Raw genomic sequence first — 21,572 nt, 5'->3', positions numbered from 1 at the left:
AATCCCGGCCATTGGAGTTGCCCTCAAGGTAAAGAGCTTTGGGTAGACAATGGTAAACATAGGCTGGCTGCAGCGGTGGCAGTGTCCCAAGGGACAGTGCAGCAATTCCAAGAGGCTTTTGGGTAGCGAGATTGGAGTCAGAAAGTTCAAATCTAGAGAAGAAAAGGAATAGAAAAGGCTTGTCACAAAACAACTGCATGATGAAGTCAAACGCAACAAGAATGATTCATGAGCAATTCAGAAAATCGACTGACTCACATTCTTAAGACTTTGTCAAGAGAACAGCAAGGTAATACAGATTACCAGCACTAGGGTGAAGCACATGGTGCAAGTTCAAAAAGTTAAATGTGTGTAAGTTCAGCATCTGTGGGCGTAAGAATAACTGGGCCCAAGTACCCAGGTGAAAATATAGTTCAAGTAAATAATAAAAAACAGTAATGCATCATAAGGCATTTTTAGACACAAAGATGATCTAGACGGGCATTTAGTAATTAATAACAATGTAAAATTCTGAAAAGGTCAGTAGCATTTTACTAAAATATTTCAGCAACAAATCCAGCAGAATAGCTAAGCTCACTAAAGAGCCCAAGCTCCACCATCAGCAAAAAGGGATCTGTAATACTTAGAATTACTTGAAATACAATCCAGGCCAGCATAATTCTCACAGGTCCAACCAAAGAGACCACTCTAGAAAGATCAATATATTCATCATCTCTTAAGTGTGCCCCCACGGTTTAAAAGATGCGATCATTTTCACCAAAAGGGACTCCAGGGTCATTTCATGGGAAAGAGCAATCATTTTCTCAGGCTTGGCCCAAGCCACATAGTATTTTATAAATTAAAACCAACATGCTAATCCCCATCTGGAAACTGAGAGACAGCCAAGACAGGTGAATGAGTTTAGGTGCTGAGTAATCAAGACACGATGCAGTACTTGATAAATCAGTTTTGCAGTATCACACTAGTTTCAGCTTTCAAACACTGTAAGGTTTAACCCCATACACAATGTACCACAACAACCTCAATTGAGGTGACAGGCATGACAAATAGTACATTTGCATCAGAAAGAAAAGGTCACATTTTAGCCAAGCAAAGATTGAGGAAAAGTAGCCCAGTCACCTATGTCATACTTACTTAGCAGCAGCCAAATGTTTAACAGCACTCTTGGAACTGCAAATGCAGGCAATCAGTGATAGATGAAATCTGCTACTTTAATCATATGTGCCACCTGCTTCCCCAACACAGCATTATCTTATACCTGTCTGAGCTGTCTTACTTCTCACAGAAACGTGGGTGTCACCAGTGGTAACGCACATCATCTTTAATAGGTCACTCAAAATAAGAGTATATATTTGTGCGTGTATATGTATATATGTAAAAAAACTACATAGTACAGTGTAGCAAACTAGAATTAGGCAAGATAGTTAAAAAATAAGCTTCACCATCTTTTTCAGGTTCTGCACCTTGACTGCAACCACATATAATCCTCACAGCCACGTGCAAACCTTCTACAAACCATTTCTTAAATTGACTTTGCAATGCTATCTTGCTGTTCCCAAACCAAACTTCACCAATGTCTTCAGGAACCACACTCACACAGTCATACTCCAGAAATTGTTGTGCAAGTCACAACTGGGTGAGAAAAGCAGTTACTGATGATTTTAAAGATCTGGTACCTGATGTTCTCAAATTCCTTTTCAAAGACTAGAAATTGAATTGCAAATCAAAATGAAGCAGCATCCCTCATTGTGTAATTTTGGTGCAGCTGACATCCTGATACCAAACAACTAAAAACCTTCCCTCTGTATGCAGAAATATAAAAAACCCACAACCGCAAACTGGTCAATTAATGTTATCTATGCTAGTATATTTTCCACAAAGCAGTGCCGTTGAACACAGGCTTGTACACTTATCCCACCCCTCAACACGAAGCTTCTTCCCTTCAGTGCATTTGCTGCAGACCTCCCCGTGCACATTTTCCTGGCAAAGCCACAGTTCAGCAGTTACAATTTCCTCCAGTGGATGTGGTACAAGTGACCCTTACCATAACCCTCTAATCCTCCCATTGGACTTCTCTACCCTTCTGCTTTCTACTTTCACCTCTAAAGCTGACAAATTCCCAATATGCTGTGAATAGAGGAGACTGACAATACATCTAAATCTGACAAAATATGAATATGCAGGTTATTATCAAATATTGCTAACTCATGTGATTGCGTGATGCATACCCAGATGAGCCAAGAGCCACTTTACAGCAAAGAGTCTGAATTGGGGCAGAACTAAAACAGCTCAGCTGTCGCGCTGCACTGAAATGGCCAAGGGCTGCTACCATCTCTCTTGCCTTATGTCCAACAAGTCTGCCAGTTCAGGAGTGTGCGGCCTGGCAAGAAGCTGCATTGTTGGCTGATGCATCTAATCTGGCCTCAGGAACTGATTTTCTCATCTCTCATTTCCATTAAAGAGTTTCTCCTGCAGAAAGCTTCCTCCTTTATACAGTCCTCAAGAAAAACCATTTGTAAGCACAACTTGACCTTAGAAATAATCTTTAGATCTCTGTTTTGTGATATTGGACATTTTTGTTCTAATACAGCATTTAAAACATAATTTGATTAAATAAATATTTAAAAATATTAACCTTTGCCCAGCTCTTTGAAGAACCATTAGAAATATTCCTACCACTGCCAGGAAAGGACTTTCACTCTTTCTATCATCTGAAGAATGCAGAAATTTCTTACCTTTTAAAAACCTGTAGTAGGTGTTATAGAGGGTCCTCATGGCCAGCTCTTGCAAAGGCAGCACGTGATCTGTTTCTGTCCCTATAGATTTCACCTCCGCTGGCAGGAACACCGTTAACTGGCCCGATGAAAAAGAGAGCAGTTTCACCTCTGAAACTTGAATTGGAGAACCACAACTAGAAGAACAAAAGACACGTAGAAACCGGTTAGAAAAACAGTAATAAAAGCAACTTTATGCGGAAACCCAGATGACCAACCCAAAGTATGCCTGATACTGTTCTTCAGCGCAGCACCCTTCAAGGTTCCTTGCATAGGGCAATAAATTTTTATACCCATTTTCTATGGATCCATGTTGACACCCATTTTCTATAGATCCCACCTTCTGTAACGTGCTAGTCATGGGACATCTGGAGGTCTTTACTTATCGAATAACATTCAAAAAAACTGGACAAATGAGAACACAATCCCAAGGAGGTGAAGCAAGCGTGCTGTGTGTCCCTTACTTTGCCAACACACTCATGTCTTTTAGCCTCTGAATGACATCATTACTAGATACTTCACATAGGAGAGCAGTTTCATACACCTAACAGTTGGCTTCCTGTGTCTTGGATCAACCCATTGAGAATTTCTCAACTATAATATGTGAGGAAAACCACCAAAATAACCCATGAAGTGCCACCGGGTGATTCTGTACTATACCTTTGCCTATCCTCAGAGCTTCCTTGGAGGGTGCGGGGGCATGGGTGAAGGAAAAATAAAAAGAACAGCTTAAGCTGTAGTGGGAAGATACCCTAGTAAGTCTACTAGCCTTGTCCCTCCCAGATCGTACAAGGAAAAGGAAGGTTATTTGGATCCAAGGAGAGAAACTTAGCTTGTAGTAAAAATAAGAACTCTTTACATGATCACTGTTGCAAGCTATCATACCAAAGAGACACGCATAGGAAAATTCTACTAAGAGGCTGGAGAAGTCAACAGGGGAATCGGAATTGTTTATGACAACTTAAATTTGAAGCCAAGAGCAACTTGTTAGGGCCAGTCCTAACAAATGGAACAGAAACACAAATTTGTCAGCCTTCCCAGATATTGGACCTAAAACTGAGGTAACTGCACTAGACCTTATCAGATGTGAAAGAAATCCCATTGTACTCTTCTGATAACAAAGAATCTCATCGCCTCTGATTAAGGGAAAAACAGCCCAGAGAAACAAGCAAAAAAAGAGCCGCATCAAAGAGCAAGTCAATCAGCCTCTTGTTAAATATTTAATACAAATCATTAATGGAGTTAAAATATAATTGGGAATTCAGAGATCCAATATTCCAACAGTCCATTCCCCAGCAATCCATACCCAACCAGTTAGCTATCATAACAAATAGATCCATAATGTATTTGCAAGCTGATTAACTCCTTACCAACCTAGCTAAAGACACAGCCATAAACTCACTGCAGTTTCTGCTGTTCAGAGCTGGGTCATTTGGTCTACATAAAGGGCGAGGCTATTAATGCCTGACCATAACTCTGAAAAGCAAAGTAAAAAACACTATCAAGAGGAATAATCTGAGAGATACACGCCCTTAAATCAGGCTAGATTAGGGAATTAATCTCAACCTACGAGTAATACTGGGTGCAAGAACAAAAAATTAAAAAGTAAAATAAACCCCACACAAAATCCATGAAGATTGAAAAGTGGAACAGAGGATGGTCTATCTAGCTGGAAAAAATGGAGCTGCAGAAGAACTCTGGTAAGTAACTGGGGGGAAAAAAAGCTGTGACCACCTATTGGCTGCCTTCAAGAAGACTGACAGATACCTAGCTGCAGACTATGAAATCCAATCTGCAAAAAATAAGATCAAAATTTATTTTGAGTGCTGAGATCATCACCTCTTACATAAAAGACTTTTTCAGTCAGTCTGACTGCAGGATTCTCAGACAGAGATTCATTACTTACACAATGCAATTTATATTCTATTTTCAGAAATGTAGCTTTACGTTAGTAACAGCAGCATGTCAGATTTTATTCTCCAATGGATGACCAGATTAAAGCCTGGATCTTCAACTCTTGCCTGACCCACAAAAACCTCGCATTGGTTACTAATGCTTTCTTGGAAAGAACACAGAAGATCTTCACATGACCATTATTACATGATTTGAACATCACTCAACACATTATCAAATAAAATCTTTTGGGTTTTAATAATATATTTAAGTGCTACTCCCATGTTGAAAACTGTCCGTAAAAATAATCTGTTTCAAGACGGTTTCACCATATAATGACAAATATCTACTTGGTATACAAATACAAATATTAATTTGCTTTCTAAAAATAATTTTTAAAGGTTTTATTAATATGGAAAAGAATAATTATCTTTATTTTTTTTTACTCCACAGAAGCATTACTGCAAACTGTTTTGGTCTCTTCTATACTCGATGGATAATACTCTCCATCAGAGACAGTAGCAGCTATCCTCACCAGCGCCGTACACGTAATGATAGCAAAAAGACTGGTAACATCTTCACAAAAGGTCAATACAAAGGTAAAATTATTTTGACCGAGTATAAAATAAAGACTTAACACATGAAAATAAAAATAAAGACATGGTTGTTTAAAATCACCTGAGATGGACAGGACAGTTGGGCCAAATGTGTTGGAACACCTCCTGCACTGTCACTAGTGGGTTTGGTCACAATAACACATTTCTATTACCTTTAGGGTCAATTTTATGTCTGCCTTAAAATTTACAATCAGTTCCGAAAGAGCAAAGGCTACAATTTATTTTTCCTGAAAAACAAAATTAGCAGAAGCTTGAGACTCCACACAGTTCAGCAGAATTATAATCCAACTGCAAGTATTTAAATATCACGCAACCAGCTGACATGGGAGTATTAGAAAAACCTTAAATGCCAAGACTCAGCATCGCACATATTGCAGTAGAGAGCAGGCTGTAGAGAGGGAATTTATATTTAATGCAAGATTTGCTGAGATCAAGCATACCAGAAATGTATAATTAGATGGTAATGGGGACAATCCTCTTCTGATCAGTTTTACACCAGTAAGGCTCCATTCATCAGTGGTGCTGATCCTAATTTATGCTAGTGTCAGTGCAGAAAGAATTAAGCTAGTGTCCTACACAGACCACTTTTTTCCTCATATCCTAACCACAAACATGAGACAGCCTAGGATATTTTTAAAATGCACATGTAAAAATATACCTGTCAATCCCGAATTCCAAAAAAAAGTTACTTATTTTAGTTGGTAGGTACGAAGACCTACAGGAAGCTCATCCTGAGATGTAAAATGAGTGACAGAGCTGCACGTGACATCCCAAGATACAGCTCATAACTTACAGAAATGTGACGAATTATGAACTAGATAAATGCTGCAACACAATACAAAATATTTTGTTCATTCCTTAGTTCTGGAAATTCTGTGAAGCTTACATTTTTGGCCAATCTTTAAATGCCGCTAGGATTCAGCTTGAGGCCTTACATTAAGATTACAAATTCTTTCACAATAACTGCACTGTCTGTTATGGCTTAATACTAAAATAATGAAAGTCAGCAATTAACACAAGATTTATTACAAAAATACAACTGAACTGGGAGCTGCAGTAATCTCCTCAGGGTAACATCAGTTCTGAATCAATCACACACACGCAGAAAATCAGTTGCATCATACAGGAAGATATTGATGAGATATTTTACAATGTATGCAAGGCATCTGAAATAATTCATACCTACCCACTGCAACCAATGACTTTATTATACAGGTAAGATGGGAGGCCTTTCAGATGAATATTGTTATCCACATAAACATATTGAAGCTCCCGAGAACGACCTAAATCTGGTTTTAGAAAAAAAAAAAAAGAAAAGTCAGGGGGAGAAGGGATGTCGCAGTGACAACTATAAGCAAAGCATTTCTCTTTAATTATAAATAAGCTAATCAGACTCAATGTAAGCAAACATAAATTAGTACTTCTCAGTTGTAAAACGTCAGTCAATGGTTTTCTTATGAACTGATTTCTGTTTAGAAAATAGCATTTAAAATTGCTAAAACAAAACCCCTTTTCAGTAGCCCTGAAAATCCCATTATAAGTAATTAAATTTTAACTGTGAAGAACTCTGAAGTCAGTTTGAAGAAGGAAAAGGACAACCGATTTCAAATCTATGGTGCATACTTCGAGTTCATAAGGTCAAACCTGCTTTCATTAACTGGCCTCGTGCCACTGAAATCACAGCTTCACTATCTTTGGTAAAGACAAAACCAAGGATGTGGTCTGTCCCACTCTTTTCTCCTAGAAGAGCCGCTTGTTTGATTACAGTAGCCATAACCAAATGCTACCAGTAACCAGTCAGAAACAAGTCTGTGCAATGTGGTGAATTACAGAACACAAGAAAATATAAATGCATGAAACTGCAGAATATTGTACAGAAACCATTGTGGCTACAAGTAAGTGATCGATACAACTGAAGGTGTGCTTCTTACATTATTTGTTAAAATATTCTATTCATGGCTGGCAGTCAAAAGCAGCAAGTACAGCATCTTTAAGCAATAACTTCATGGACTAGAAATATATTAACATACATTCAGAAAGAAGCATATAGGTATGGAATAACTTTATTTTGTTTAGAAAACTGAAGTGGGAAAATGGAGGAAAACTAAAAGGGGAAAATTCAGGCTTCCAGTAGGAATTATTGGAAACAAGAATTTTGCTTATCAGCAAGATCTAATCAGTGGTAAATGCGTCTGCTATCAAAAGAAGTGAAAAAACACGCTAATGTGAGATGTTTAAAAAGAGAAATCAGTGAACTAAAAAGAGTATTCTAAAAGAGTTTTGAACTGGCAAGAAAGCTGACATGGAGGATCATCTATCCAGGCAGCTCATCTCATCCGGAGCTCCTACGCCGTTGGTGATACTGCATTAGGAAAAGACATCTGCGTTTGATACAAAGCACAAACCAAGCAAACAATGTTTGAAAGCCTCTGCCTGGGAGGGGAGAGCTGCAACCCAGACACATTGCATTATGAGAAAATAAAAATAAATAAATATGCCTCTCAACTTCTTAAACTTTTATGAGTGTTATAGAAACTAAGCAAGATAAACATCATTTGGCTGGATCAGCCCCATTGCAAGACGATGCTAATATCGACTAATTCTGACTTCCCATCTTCACCAACTGTTGATTGCCTTGGTTGGCATAAAGATAACCAGAGAAACAGGCACAGCTTCTGTCCCTGTTGTAATGGTGGCAAAGAACAGAATAAAAATTAAAACCATTTCCATGATATTTCTGTTTAGAAATCCTATTTGGAATAATGATCCCTTATCATTCCCTACTATGACAATAGGTAACAAAATCCATTCTTTTTTATTGAATAGTTTTATTGATCTTTTTTTTTTCCAGAGCTCTGGACACCACTCAGTACAGATAAGAGAAACAATATTTTGAGCGATTCCCCTCAAACATTTGGCCATCTTAAAATATACTGAAGGTCTTCATCTCTTCCCCACTTGAGTGGCGGCTGCAAGCACCAGAAACCTCATAAGCTCAAGCTGAGGAGGAGCTTTAGTGCCGCATCATCAAATTTTGATATGAAGAACAAGTGATGATACCAATAGAAAATGAACAGATTCCTTTGCTGAAATAAAACTGTTAACATAGAAAAACTGAGGTTTGGTTTCTTTGGCTTTGGTATTCTAGTAATACAGGCCCTTGACCTGCATCAGTCTGTGGAGGTTTCAGGGACCATAATTAAACTGGAGTCACTGGACATCAGGGGACACATTCAACCATCACATGCTGCTTTAACCCCATCCCAAAGATGTTCCTGTTCACAGAGGTATCTGCTCCATCCATCAACTGTCCTGCCCCAAGAAACAAATACAAATATCTCTGCTGACTGATGGGCACTGCTGGGAGCTGCTGCTGCGCATCACTATGAGCTCACACCTCAAAGATGATTTATTTTGGCTCAGGATTGCAGGGCTGAAAATAGTTCAGTGAAGTTCGGAGATATTTTTAGATGAAACAAAAACATTGTTATCTTACGATGAATAAAAATATCGCAATACTGAGGCACTGTAACACCAGAAAATATTGTAAGGCTGGAAAAGCAGCAGCCAATACAATTTAAAGCAGATAGCGTGTGTGGCACACCTAAGGCTGAGAGAACATTGCCTCACAGTGCAGAAAACTGTGGGTTGCTGCGGTAGCTTGAATGTGCGACTGTTTAACTTATTAATGTAGAGAATGGAAGAAAAACTTTAGTAGAGGCTCATCTTGCTCATTTCTACACAGATGTATGCAAATCAGTCAAGTCAAAAAAAAGCCTTAAAGCTGTTCTTTTCATATGCACTGAGGGGGGAGTTCGGCTGCATCTCATCTCTTCCCTCTGTCTTTATCTTATGCTATGTTTAGATTTGAAGTTCTGAGTTGACTGCATTTCCTAGGTAATTAAAGCAAATTTTTGGATGTTAGACAAAATATCTCAGTAGGAAAAATTCAATTCCCAAAGCCAAATAGCCTGTAACTATAAATGTTCCTTTGATATGGTTGCTTTGCATTAAATAACCAAGCATCTTCTAGTCCCCAAAAGAATTTTTTTCCAGTATCAAACACTATCCCATAAAGTTTAAATTTAAATAAATCATCACTTTAAAAAGCTCTTTGTATCCCATCCACATTAATTTTTATGTCTTATATCAGTCAACAAATATTGTTAAAAGTTCTCTAAAAAACACGCTTCTGAAGAACTTTCTAAAATAAGGAAGCTGTCCATCTATGAAAAGGCTAAAGCTACAAAGAAGGTTTTTATGTGGCTTTTGCAAGCACTGTACTGTGTCTAAAACATTTCCACTTTCCTCCTTCCAGGCTCACAGATCAAAGAACCTTCGCCCAGAAATGACCAAATGCCATCAGTCCTGAACAAACCCCAATTCTCATTTTTTTTTTTCCTTTTTTTCTTTTCCTCCTTTTTTTTTTCCTGACCTCAGGGCCCTGGCATATGCATTCCACATGGCTGAGGATGGAACAAAAGCTCTTGTGTGTCTGCACTGATGCTCTCTTAACCATACTGCGAGGGCAAGGACACAAAAGCAGCATATACTGAGGGAGAATGAGACCTTTGTTTACTGTGCACTGATAATTACTAGGCCCATTTTCTAAACACAAAGTGCACATAAACCCTCAATAAAGTGATATAACACTGAATATTTGCTGTCATAACATCCCCTGGACTGCCAGCACACTTGAGAATTTATGGCCTATTTTAATTATATGTGCACTTTATTACATAAATCATTTTTAATTTTGCAATGTCATCAGATTCAAATTTCTGCTTGCAGTGGAATTTGCTTTCAGGCACTGAAGCATTTGCTAACGGTAAAATTTTCAAGTTAAATTTCTATCAAAGACTAATTTATATTCTAAGTAGACTGATACAAAGTGATTGTATCCATCTACCATTCAAGAATAGAATTCCTAAGACCATTTATTAGTGCAACACGAAAACCACCCTGACAATAACAGAGCTGTCCAGCATGCAGTTTCCCGTTCAACTTACACATGCAAGTTGTTTTTAAATCAATGTATTAGGAAAGTCCCAAGGCTCAGACCCATGCAGTCTTGTTTCTCTGAATATAAACTGAAATATTCAACAGCTGAAAAATAATAACTTTTAAAAAATACTGGCATATCCAAGAATTAAGTGTATTCTGCAGAAAAAACTACTCATTTGTTATTGTCTACCCATCTGCTTCTTTATTTACCAGTTCTGAAAGTCACGGTGGCATCAGGTATTTTTATTGTATTTTTTAAAAACTGATTAATACCATTATTCTTTTTTTTTTTTTTTTTACTTAAGACACAGGTGCCCACAAACTTAAAAGATTGTACAGGACAAAAATCTACATCCCAGCAGTGCTGTGAAAGTACTGTGCTACTGCTGGAGTAAGTCTCAGACATCTCAATCTAGGGACAGGAAAATGCAGATTTCCAGTACACTTAACAAGAGGCTCTACTGGCAGCAATAAGAGACACACTTAGATGAGGAAGCATGGACTCCTTGGCAGAGTAGATGTCAACCACCATATAAAAGCAATACAGTAAATCACACTTTAAAAAGCATTAAGCAATATGTCCCAAACATGTTTCTTCTAAGATGGATGTGCCTAGTAAAAAATAAAAAGATGAAAAAAAAATAATCCATATTTTGCCAGATGAATAAAGTGTCTGCTTTTCAACTCAACTTCCTAACTGAAAAAAAATATTGCTTGACTATCACTTGTAGATATTTCTACAGTATCTTTCACTGTTATTTAATGGCCTTAGTCATTAACCAGTAAAGTGAAGTTGGATGCAAGAACACACACAAAAAACCCCATTAGCCAACACGTGCAGCAGCAGAAATAGTGCTACAATTATGCCTTAACTTCGGTAAGAGTCCAAGAAAAATATTTTCCCATCAGAGGACAGATTTAATCTTCTTGCTCTTCAATGCACTAACTCTCAATTCTGCTTTATTCCATCACATTTTGACCACTCTGAAGCATTCTGATTCTTCAGAGAAAGGATTAAACATCTACACTTATACTGTGCTTGCTTTTCCTCTGAACTCTAGGATTTATGATTCAGTTTCATATCCACAGATAGCAAATTATCTCCAAATGTTCACCAGTGAGTCACTATTAAGAACTACTGAACAAGGTCAATTGACAGTCTTTGATGTTTCCCCGTTATTTTAAAAGTTCCTTTTGAATGTTTTGAATTTGAGTCTAAAAATAAAGAAAAAAAAGAAGGTGTGTCATTATATGAGAGATTTATTTCCTCCTTTTGAACTTAAAACACTTCAGCAGATCTATGGCTCATCCAGGTCATGGCTCGCTCACAGATAAGCTACTAGCTCAAAGTAGCAAAAACTTTTACCCTTGAATATTTCACATCTTATCTTATTTTTGCAAAATTAGAAAGATTCAACTTCCAGTCTCATGAAACGGAGTTAGAAATATTTGCCAAAACAGGAGAAGTCACTTTGCTTCTGTAGTTAGTACTATGGAATCTGGATGATGCATCTGGGAACTCACTTTCTCATTTATTAATATAATAACCTATGTTGAGATGTAACCAAAACACTGTGTCTGGAGACATTATTTGCACTTACTTTCCAGTAACAAAAACTAAGGTGCTAAGAATGTCAGAAGGACCATAAACCTCTTTAAAGACTAAACTGCTAATAGTGAAAAAATTCAGTTAAAGCTATACAGTGTAATTAATTCAGAAATTATCTCATTTTTAGCCACCTCAATTTTCAAGTTCCTTTTCAATGTGATTACCACAACTTCGTCTGCACCTAATTAACACCAAACTCTGACTGCATTCTAGAAAAAACTATTAATGGCTATTCAAATGAGACGACAGATCTGCAGGTGTCTGTGTTTCAGTAGAGTTTAGCCCACAGCAGGGCTAGAAAGTAACAAACGTGGAAGAGGACTTGCTTTTCACAAACAGAATATACAGAGCAACTTCCTGACTGCACCTCCTGCTTGTGAACAACTGCTGTATACTTCCAGACTTCAAAATGGTTGAGAAAGCAGATTAATTCTTCCCTGCACTACTACTGTGGAAATTTTGATGGATGCCTATACACAGCATAACCTAAATCTCTGCTAGATCCTGCAGTACTCACATTCTTAATGCTGAAGAATAATTTCTGTGGAGTTACTGAGATTCCACAGCAAGTTTTAAACCCTTGCTGAAGAATCTTAGTTAAACCATCAGATCCAGCAAGCAGAAACAGATCATTACCCAAAGCAGTGGAACTCAGATTACATAGTACTATATTTAAACACAGCATCATTCAAACTTTTTTCCCCCTCAGTTAGCTAAAAATAAAGCAAATTCGATAGCTGATCTGTTGCTTTAAGACAGACATGAAACCTTAACCTGCTTTTTGTTTATTAACATACTTTCCAACAATATGATCACTGTGACACCTCCATAAACACAGTTTGTAGGGACCAGTATCAGAGAAAATAACATATTTTTTTAAACTTTTGGGACGGAAAGTTTGTTTTCCTGTCTCTTCTGCGACTCAACCCCCAGCCCAATGACGGCGGTGACTCACCCAGCGGCAAAAACGCGAGGCGGTTTCCAGCCATGGAGAGCTCATTGAGGCTCGGCAGCTGGCACAGGTGGCGGGGAACGTACCACAGGTGGTTTCGGTCTGCAGTCAGGTACTGCAGCGAGAGGCACATGTGCAGCCTTTCGGGTAAGGTCATCAAACGATTGGTTGAAATGTCCAGAGTCTGCAGCTCTCTCAGGTCTCCAACCTCTACAATCCAAACAGGAGGCATTGAGAATTATTAATAAAACTGTTTTCGCAAACAAGACCACTAAGAAATAACACATTACATAGCTTGCTGTTATTGAGGGGTTTTTGCATGAGCCCGAACACATGCAAATTCCAATTATTTTTTTTAAAAACATTTGAAGATGCAATGCTTATAACCACCTTATTTGAGATTCTCTTGCAATGAGAGTTACAAATACATGCATAGCACTTCTTGCTTAGTGACAGTCCTTCACCAAGCATGCTTAAGAACAACAGCTCTGTCTTTGTAATGCAATTCAAAAGACCTAGTTTGAATTGGAAAAGAGATTTCTTAATAACCTGTAAGTTACATTGTTATGTTATATTGGAGGAAGATATTAGCCTTAAGTTCTAACCTATAGTTGCAGTAATTACAGCTTCTAGAGACTTTCTTTTTTAACACTAAGAATTTTATAACTACATTTTGTGTTTTAAATAGCATTGTATATTTTTTTCTATGTAGGTACCAAATGAAGTTCTCAACTCTGCAAGATGTGATCACACGAGTGGCCTCACTTGTGCCACAGAGTGATTTCCTTGAGTCTGACCGACAAACAAATTAAGCAGCTCTACAGGTTCTCTCATTGTTTACTTAGTTACTCTTTTACAGTTACTCTACAAAGGGGATAGTTCTATAAATTACTTTCCCCAAACACAGGGAAACTGTAAACAGTTTTGCTTTGTTTTTAAACAATTTACAGCAATGGAACCAACTCATTAAGTGCTTGGTGCCCCTAATTCTTACTGCAGAACCAAATGTACTTTGCTCTTGGCTGAATGAAACCAGCTCCTGCATCTGATAGCTGCTAAAACAAGAGATTCACCAGAATTTTCTACACTGAAAACACCAGAGAAACTACACAATCCACAATCGGCACAATTTAGAGCTCTATCACACAGATTTTTCTTAAAGATATAAAGAGGGCAACACTGTTTAAGTTAAAGCTGAACAGAACCTGTTCAGCCCTTAAGCTCTCTCTGCAGCAAGAGCTAGAAAATTTGCTATTCCCTGAGCTCTGGGGTAGCACCTTGTACACCACACCCAAAGATGAAAACAAAACACTGGGTTAATTTCAAGTTGAAGTTGACCTTGGGAAAAACTGCTATAAAATGTTACTTTCAAGACTGAAAACATGCAAAGGGAAAAAAGGGAAGTTATAATTCATAATTAGAGATGTTCACAAAAGTACTAATTAAATAAAATGTCCATGCACATTTAAAAGGAGTTTCTGCTCGCTGCAGACAATCCCAGTGTAAACTACAATAAAGAATCAGCAACATAGTATATGCATCCTTTTATAGAATATTACTGACAGAAGCAGCTGCTGTACACAGATGACCACATTCTTCACACCTTTTAGTTTTGATGTCAACAGGAATCGCAAGCTTTATTTTTAAAGGTTTTGTTTTACTACAAGGTTGAAAATGAATGGCAAAAGCAAAATAATCACTACTAAACAGCAAAAGGCTACTGTGCAAAAGAACTGCAGTAGGATTCGTTTTTAAAGAGTTTTATATTCATCACAAACAAAGCCATATGCTTGAAAACAGTGACAGGAAAAGAGCCACCTACATTCAGCCAAACCACTGACCACATGCAGTCAATAATAGGCCTCGCTATTTTCATGCAGTAACCTTTTACTCTGCCACTAAAAACAGTTTTCTAATTCAGTTTTAGGTCCTAAATCCCATAAATGTTACGGTTGGCAAAGCTGGCAGAGTTTCAAAGGCATTGCTAGAATGATATGTTTCAAATCTAAGAGGAAATAAAAGTATTCTCACTTGATCCTTCATCCAAAAAACACATACTTGCCCAAAACTTCATCCTCTCTACCTCCATCTTCCAATGCATACCAGATGTAAACATCCACTTTCAACGTACAGTGCCATATGTTACAAAAACACCCACCGACTCATGATGAAGTCAAAAAGTAAACCGAACCATGTAAAGTGCCATCAGGTTAAAGATACAGCCCCCAGACTCCCCAGCATGGCACTCAAGTCTAATTTTGATGAACATGCTCAGACATTTACTAACGACACTAAATTGGCTGCAGTCTCATTAAGGCAAAGGAAAACAATACAGGGGAATAACACAAAATATAAACAGCCCATTAATAAGTTTTCCAAGCTTTCAGTTACCAAATACTATTATCCATGCTTTAAAAATCTTGCAACAGAAATACTGACGGATGCCTTGCCTAACAAACACAGTGAAAGACTCACAGATCTCTCTCTTGCTCTCACCTCATCAAGCACTGTGATACGTATGAGAGCTGGACTTTGGAAATTTCAGGCAGACACAGAAAATAAAATAGCTATTTCCAAAATAAAAACAACTGATGAAGAAGAGACTTTAATAAAGAGATTTGCACCCTCCCTCAGGTTAAGAAAGAGACAAGCGTTATACGGCACCATTAAACCACATTGAGGAGTTTCAATTACATTTAAATGAAATTCATAAATGTGTAATTTAAAATTTATATTAGCTCTGGGATTAACACTATCAAGATCAACATGGCAGAGCACTGAACCCCATTTTGATATCAGAAGCCAGAAAAAATCCTCAGTAGCTTTGCTAAACCTGTAGCTCAGAAAGACTCGAGTCCAAACACAAAGCTCTTGTCCGATTCTTTAAACCCAAGTGTTTTGGCCGTGTCCACACACATGGATAACTCCCTTCACATATAGATGGGCAATTCCAAGGCTTGGCCATATGGTGCAGATGTGTTCGTGGTGCAGCACGCACAAAGTGACTGACAGACTGTAAATCCACACACTACCTCACCTCACAGAGACTAAAACACAGACTCACACCCAGTCCTGCCTACAGCCTTCTGAAGGGGATCTCAGTGACACGGACGTACACATAAATACTTCAGACTGTATTCTCAAACTGCCAGCACTGGAGTAATTAATTCATCTTTTTCATCCTTGATAATATGAAGATTCAGAAGTGATTGCTGTGACTCCAAAAAGCAGCCTTTGCATTCATGGTGAAAGCTTTCCCAGCCACTTGCAGAAAGGGACAAGTGAACTGTCACCATCTGCATTTGGGTTTTCAAAAGATAAGCTGTGAAATAGCTTTGTCTCTTAACACAAAGAGGAAAGAAACATCAGCGTACCTTGTTTTGAGAAAGAAAAAAAAATAATGAAACCTTGAAAGAATTTCAGGACATTTCCAAAATTACTGACCTTCTGACAAAACTTCCTGTATTTGTACAAGCATACCTAGCATCAGGTTTAGAAGAAAAAAAAGTCTGACTGAAATGGTTTAAGTGACAGTTTTTAATATTGATTTCCATGGTTTTACATGAAGAAAAAAACCATCTGGAAGTAAGCTGCCTATACAACATATCATAATTCCCAAAGGCAATTCAAACTTCCATAACCTTCTGAGGGTACAGGCTTCACCAGCTGCATAACTCAAAAATAACCTCCAGTTTTCTTTACATTTCAAGAGCAATCCCACCTTTCCCTGTTGGGCCATAACCCAAAATTTCATCCAAAGCTATATGAAACACATTCACAATTGGATTTGAGTGTATGGAAGGCATGGATTTACTTTAAACCAAATGCTATCTGCATCTCTGCATCCAAGTCAAGGAAAAATGGGGACAGGAAAGGGCTACGGACCTACCTGCATGAGAATGCACCTCAAAGCAGGATATTAAGAGAAAGCAGAGAACCTACAAGGAATGGAAAAAGGGACTGATCAGCAAAGGGAGCTGCACTTCCAGGTCAGGCTGCAGAAATGAAATGAAAACTGCCAGGAAAATGGGAACTCGCTGAAAAACAAAAGGTTTCTCAAGAAATGGAGAACTGGTGTCAACATGGGGTAGAAATTAGGAGGACAGACCAAATACTAAATTAGCTTTTTGCATCATTTTTTCCTGTAAGAATAATGCCGCATATGAGGACATAGACAGAATAGCTCATGGGAACAAGGACAAAGCACTGAAAATTGCCACATCCATTACTAAAATGAAATGAGACTGCTTAAAAAAATTTCAGCATACTGAAAAAATGGGTTATATATCAAAATTGCAGACTCAGGCACGAGGATTCTCAATGAACAGGACACTTCCTGGGACAGCAGCCTAGGGTTGGAGAAGAAGTGGAGAGCCTGTGTTCAAAAAAGCCCTGAACACGTGAACTCGGTGCTTCTCAGTATCTTGTAACAACTGTCCTAGGGGAAGTGCAACCAAGAGTAACCAATGACTGGAGCATACATGGAAAGCAGAATTAAAATGCAACCTGGATCTTTCCAAATACAAATCACGTTATATTGGCTTATCTTTCTTTGATGAAATTTCTTAGTTATTAGTAACACATGAGTATCACATCCCATGGCAAATTATTGGGATGGGGAAAACATGACTAGTGGTGGTGTTCCTCAAGGTTCTACTTCATTAAGAATTTTAATTTTCCACCCTGGTAAAAAAAATACTCGGTTTTGGGTTGCTGTCAACTTTCTCTTGCCTATCCTGGTGTCTAAGAAGTTGGTTGCTTCAGGAAAGGAAAGGTGCTAGGAGTGGCTACTATCCTTCACCCTGAATACCATTTTAATCCATTTCCATGAATGTGAGTACGAGAGGCATTTTTCTATCACACCTATAAAACCATGTAACAGTGAGGAAAAGCTTGTGGAAGTCTTTCATACTTAAAAAGGTTATCGCCTGTCCCATTAGAAAAAAATGCGAGTCTGCGAATTTGAATTCTGATATTATTATCAGTTTAAAACTGTGTTGGCCAGGAAATGTAAGTTTAAATCACTATGAGCTCGAGGGAAAGATCTCCTTTAGATCTGCTCTGGGATGTCCTCTGGAGGACTTAAATAGATTTTAAGATGGTTAAAACAAATTAAATAGCCTATTATATTACATTACATTTACTGTCCTACCACACAGCTCACATTTCATAGCCTATAAAAATTAAATTTTCCAGCACAAATTGGCACTTATGATAGACCTGTGCCATCTTCAAACAAGGAAGTTCGACCATAGCTGAAAATTGGTATCATTAGATTTAAGGACAAAGAAAAAGGGAGGCAAATTGAATCACATTTACATTTTGACACTGCTGTATGAAGATCTTTTACTATATTGGTAGTGAGAGAGCTTGAAAACGTTCTGTTTCTCAAGCCTAACAGGCATGAAGATGATTTTTCCCTTGTATTTTCCTCAGGTAGGCTAATATTTGCTCAATATTTTAAGAAAAATAAAGAAGAGGGACTGGAAGAGACCTTGTGATACTGCAGAAACTATTTTATGAATAACCTGTTTTTAAATAAGGTGTTGAATAAAAATTCAAACTGATAAAAAAAAAATCTATAAAAAAGCGCCTCTATCCCAGTTGATCAAACTTCAATCTGTTACTTTTAAAGCAATACTTATGGCTGCATTTCACACAAAATATCCTGGCTGGAAAGAACAGGGGAAAAGATCTTTTTTCTGTGCCAGGATTGTGTTTGTGAATGAACACAGATGTGTAAGTAACAGTCAAATCAAATTTAGTACCAAAGCCTATTTGGTACTATCATTCACAAGCAAAGGTGAGAAAAGTGGCTTTCTTAAGTCCAATCTTGTTAAACAGTAATTTTAATTGAGCTAAGAGCAGCTGAAAACAGACATCAGGCATGAGAGTCTCATTAAGTCAAACTCTTCTAAAGGTCAGGGGTTCCCTATATTTCACCACAAATAAATTTAAGTTAACCAAACTGGCAGCCTTCTGTATTTCATGGTCCAATGCTCTGTGCTTTCCTCAGCATCAGCACTGAAACTCCAGACAGAGAGCACAGATGCAGAGTGGTTATAAGGTCGTGCTCCATATTTCCCTTCAATGCAGGTTTGGAATTCCATTTTCTTCCAGAATTTGACGGTCCCAATAAGAACAGCTACAACAAATCAGATGATAAAAATACCCAAAATTAACATACGTGAGTAAATGGCAAAAGATGGGTGAAAGGGCAATAGGGATAGGGAGGAAAAAAATTGTTTGCACAAAGGTAACTCAAGGCCATGAAATCATCAGGTTTGCTGTTTGTTTGGTTTGGGGTTTTTGGTTTGTTTTGGTTTTTTTTAGAAGACAACCTATCCTTTCATTTTGTTCAGTGCACTCTGCCTAGTACTTCACTGCCCCACAGCAAGGTACTATAACTACACAAATAACTAATAGCTGTGAAGTTACTATGTCAGTATTATTCAATGGTTTTATTAAATGATAACCCAAAATTTGGACAGAGGGACCAAAATGAAGTGTGAAGAGACAGAACGGTACTTTGTCAAGTATATTGCACGAAAAATTCTGCTAGCACCTTAGAGAAGTCTCTTATTTAGGAAGTGCTGTGTTTTTGCTGTTGTCTTTCCTTTGAGGAGCAGCTGGTTTTTCCTTTTTCTGGGTGTTCCTGGGTGGTATGAACACAAACAAATGTGACATGAATAAAGCATGAGACTTGTTACGTTTCTTTTGTTTTGTTTATATCTTACCATCTTCACTGCTGCACATCATCTCCAATTCCCTGTGCACTAATAACACTACATGGAAAGAGGAGGGAAAGCCTTCCAGAAAAACTTGGTGCATAAAGTTGAGTTAATTATTTCAACTTAAGATGCCAGCCAGCTAGAAATGGCTACTAAAGTACCCTGCTTTGATTAAGCACAGCAAGGCAGTAATTGTCTAAAATGAAGGTGAACAAAATGAGTATCGTAAAGAGAGATTAAGGATAGCTCAGGAAGCCACAGAGACAGGGCCAGTCTTGGCTGTAAGTTCTAGGACAGCATTCTCCTTTCTTCTTGAAAGGAAAAGCTTCAGATCAACACAACGGCCGGGTCCTCTGGCAGATTAGCAGCTCCCAACCTGTTACCACACTGGTGTCTAAATAATCCAAGCAAAGACCAAGCTGTTGTGACTGTTGCTATCAACTGTTTCCAACCAACTGGAAACACACACATCTTTCTTCCGTTCCTTGAGGTTACTGGGAGTCTTTTTTTTTTTTCCTTTCTCTCCAAGAAGTAACTAAATGCTTAACAAAAATAATAGGTCGAGGTTAGATTTTTATCTTTCTGTGCAAAAGTATTACACTACATCAAGACAAGTTATGCTCACTTATCTTACTACTGGGAGATACCAAAGACACTCAGTCTCCATAACAAAAAAATGCAGCTACAAATTTGAGTGGGATGAGGCAAAGGAAAAGAATCAAAGGAAAATGCTTAGTTTCGTACCATGCTTACAGTAGTGGAGTGACCATAGTTGTTTTTCAAAGGAATGCTAATGGATGGGATTGTCTTAACTGAAGTCTTATGAAAATAACAAGTTCTTCCTGGCCACTGGAAGTTACTACAAATTGCAACAGTAATTACAGGGGAGGGATTAGCTAGACGTTCACAGGAAATATTCCCACTATAACAGAGGTGCATCTTTCTCTAACGTAAACTATGGGTTCAGATGACCCTTTCTAGCAGCAGTAACAGGAGCTTCTCTTGCTCCTCCTCACTTGCCCACAGTATCTGTGTGGCCTCCTAGCAGAACGGCTAATTCACCACTTGGGAAGGGCAGGCAGGAGGTACTAAAATGATGCTGCTACTACAGAGAAAACGGTATGGACCAGCCACTAACAGTGGCTAAGATTACCACCCAAAAGCCATCCGACTTCAAGCAACACTTGCAAGTGTCCTCATTTTCAAAATGCTGAGAGCAACTGCAAGTCTTATCTTAACCAGTGGAAGATGCTGCTGTTTAGTGTTTCAAATCAGCACAAAGCAGACAAGCAAGGCTTGCAATTAAAGTCCAAACTCCCCATTTGGTCATTCTGAATTGCATTCCTTTAGCTACACAAATAAGTAGTCTTGATCCATAAAGCTCTCAAACAAAATAATTACCAACTGGAGTACACTTGCAGTTGCTCAGTATCAAAGCCTTCCATAAAGAATGACAATTTAATGCAGATTTGGACAATACTAAGTTAAACACGGGTCTTTATTTTAAATACCACTGCAATAAAATTAAGATAATGGAGATACAGGTATCAAACTCTGTGTGTGACATGAACCACAGGAAAGTTAATCTCAGACAATACCTCCAGTTCTACACATTCACTTTAAAGACTTTTTCCATTTAGATTTAGTGTCAGTAAATGATGCATTTTATTTTGCCTCAATTTATTTAGTAGACTAGCTGAGTGAAAACAAGGATGTCAATAATAAGTACTATTTTAACTCTCTCACGATGTATGTATCAAAGAAAATTGTATTTGGTCAGCAAGGTAAAAATGGAAATCAATACATTGTAAAATTCCTCTGTTGCAGAGCACTAACAATTTGTGTTTGTTCGCTTTCAAAGACTGAATTACTTTGTTCTCCAAGCTTCCCTGAGCACTCAACTCCTACTAGTAAATTGCATTTGCTTAATGCACAAGTAAAATCAACTACCCGTTAATATAGCTAATCGCCATACATAAGTTACAGAGAGCG

The 21,572-nt window shown here is 38.0% G+C and overlaps 1 protein-coding gene across 1 annotated transcript in view; it reads right to left on the bottom strand.

Moving 5' to 3' along the window:
- Positions 1–21,572, bottom strand: part of LRRC28 (leucine rich repeat containing 28) — a 43,399-nt gene that overhangs the window by 2,097 nt on the left and 19,730 nt on the right. The window contains exons 5-8 of the mRNA XM_010178854.1: positions 12,853–13,059; positions 6,471–6,573; positions 2,736–2,911; positions 1–152 (exon numbers count right to left, since the gene is read on the bottom strand). The exon at positions 1–152 is cut by the window's left edge and continues 50 nt beyond it. Coding sequence (XP_010177156.1) covers positions 1–152; positions 2,736–2,911; positions 6,471–6,573; positions 12,853–13,059 — 638 coding nt within the window. The remainder of the gene's footprint in view (positions 153–2,735; positions 2,912–6,470; positions 6,574–12,852; positions 13,060–21,572) is intronic.

This window comes from Mesitornis unicolor, unplaced genomic scaffold (genome assembly GCF_000695765.1).
Source record: "Mesitornis unicolor isolate BGI_N332 unplaced genomic scaffold, ASM69576v1 scaffold43062, whole genome shotgun sequence".
Lineage (NCBI taxonomy): Eukaryota > Metazoa > Chordata > Aves > Mesitornithiformes > Mesitornithidae > Mesitornis > Mesitornis unicolor.
The sequence above is the reverse complement of the archived record's forward strand: the minus strand, read 5'-3'. Positions and strand labels throughout refer to the sequence as shown.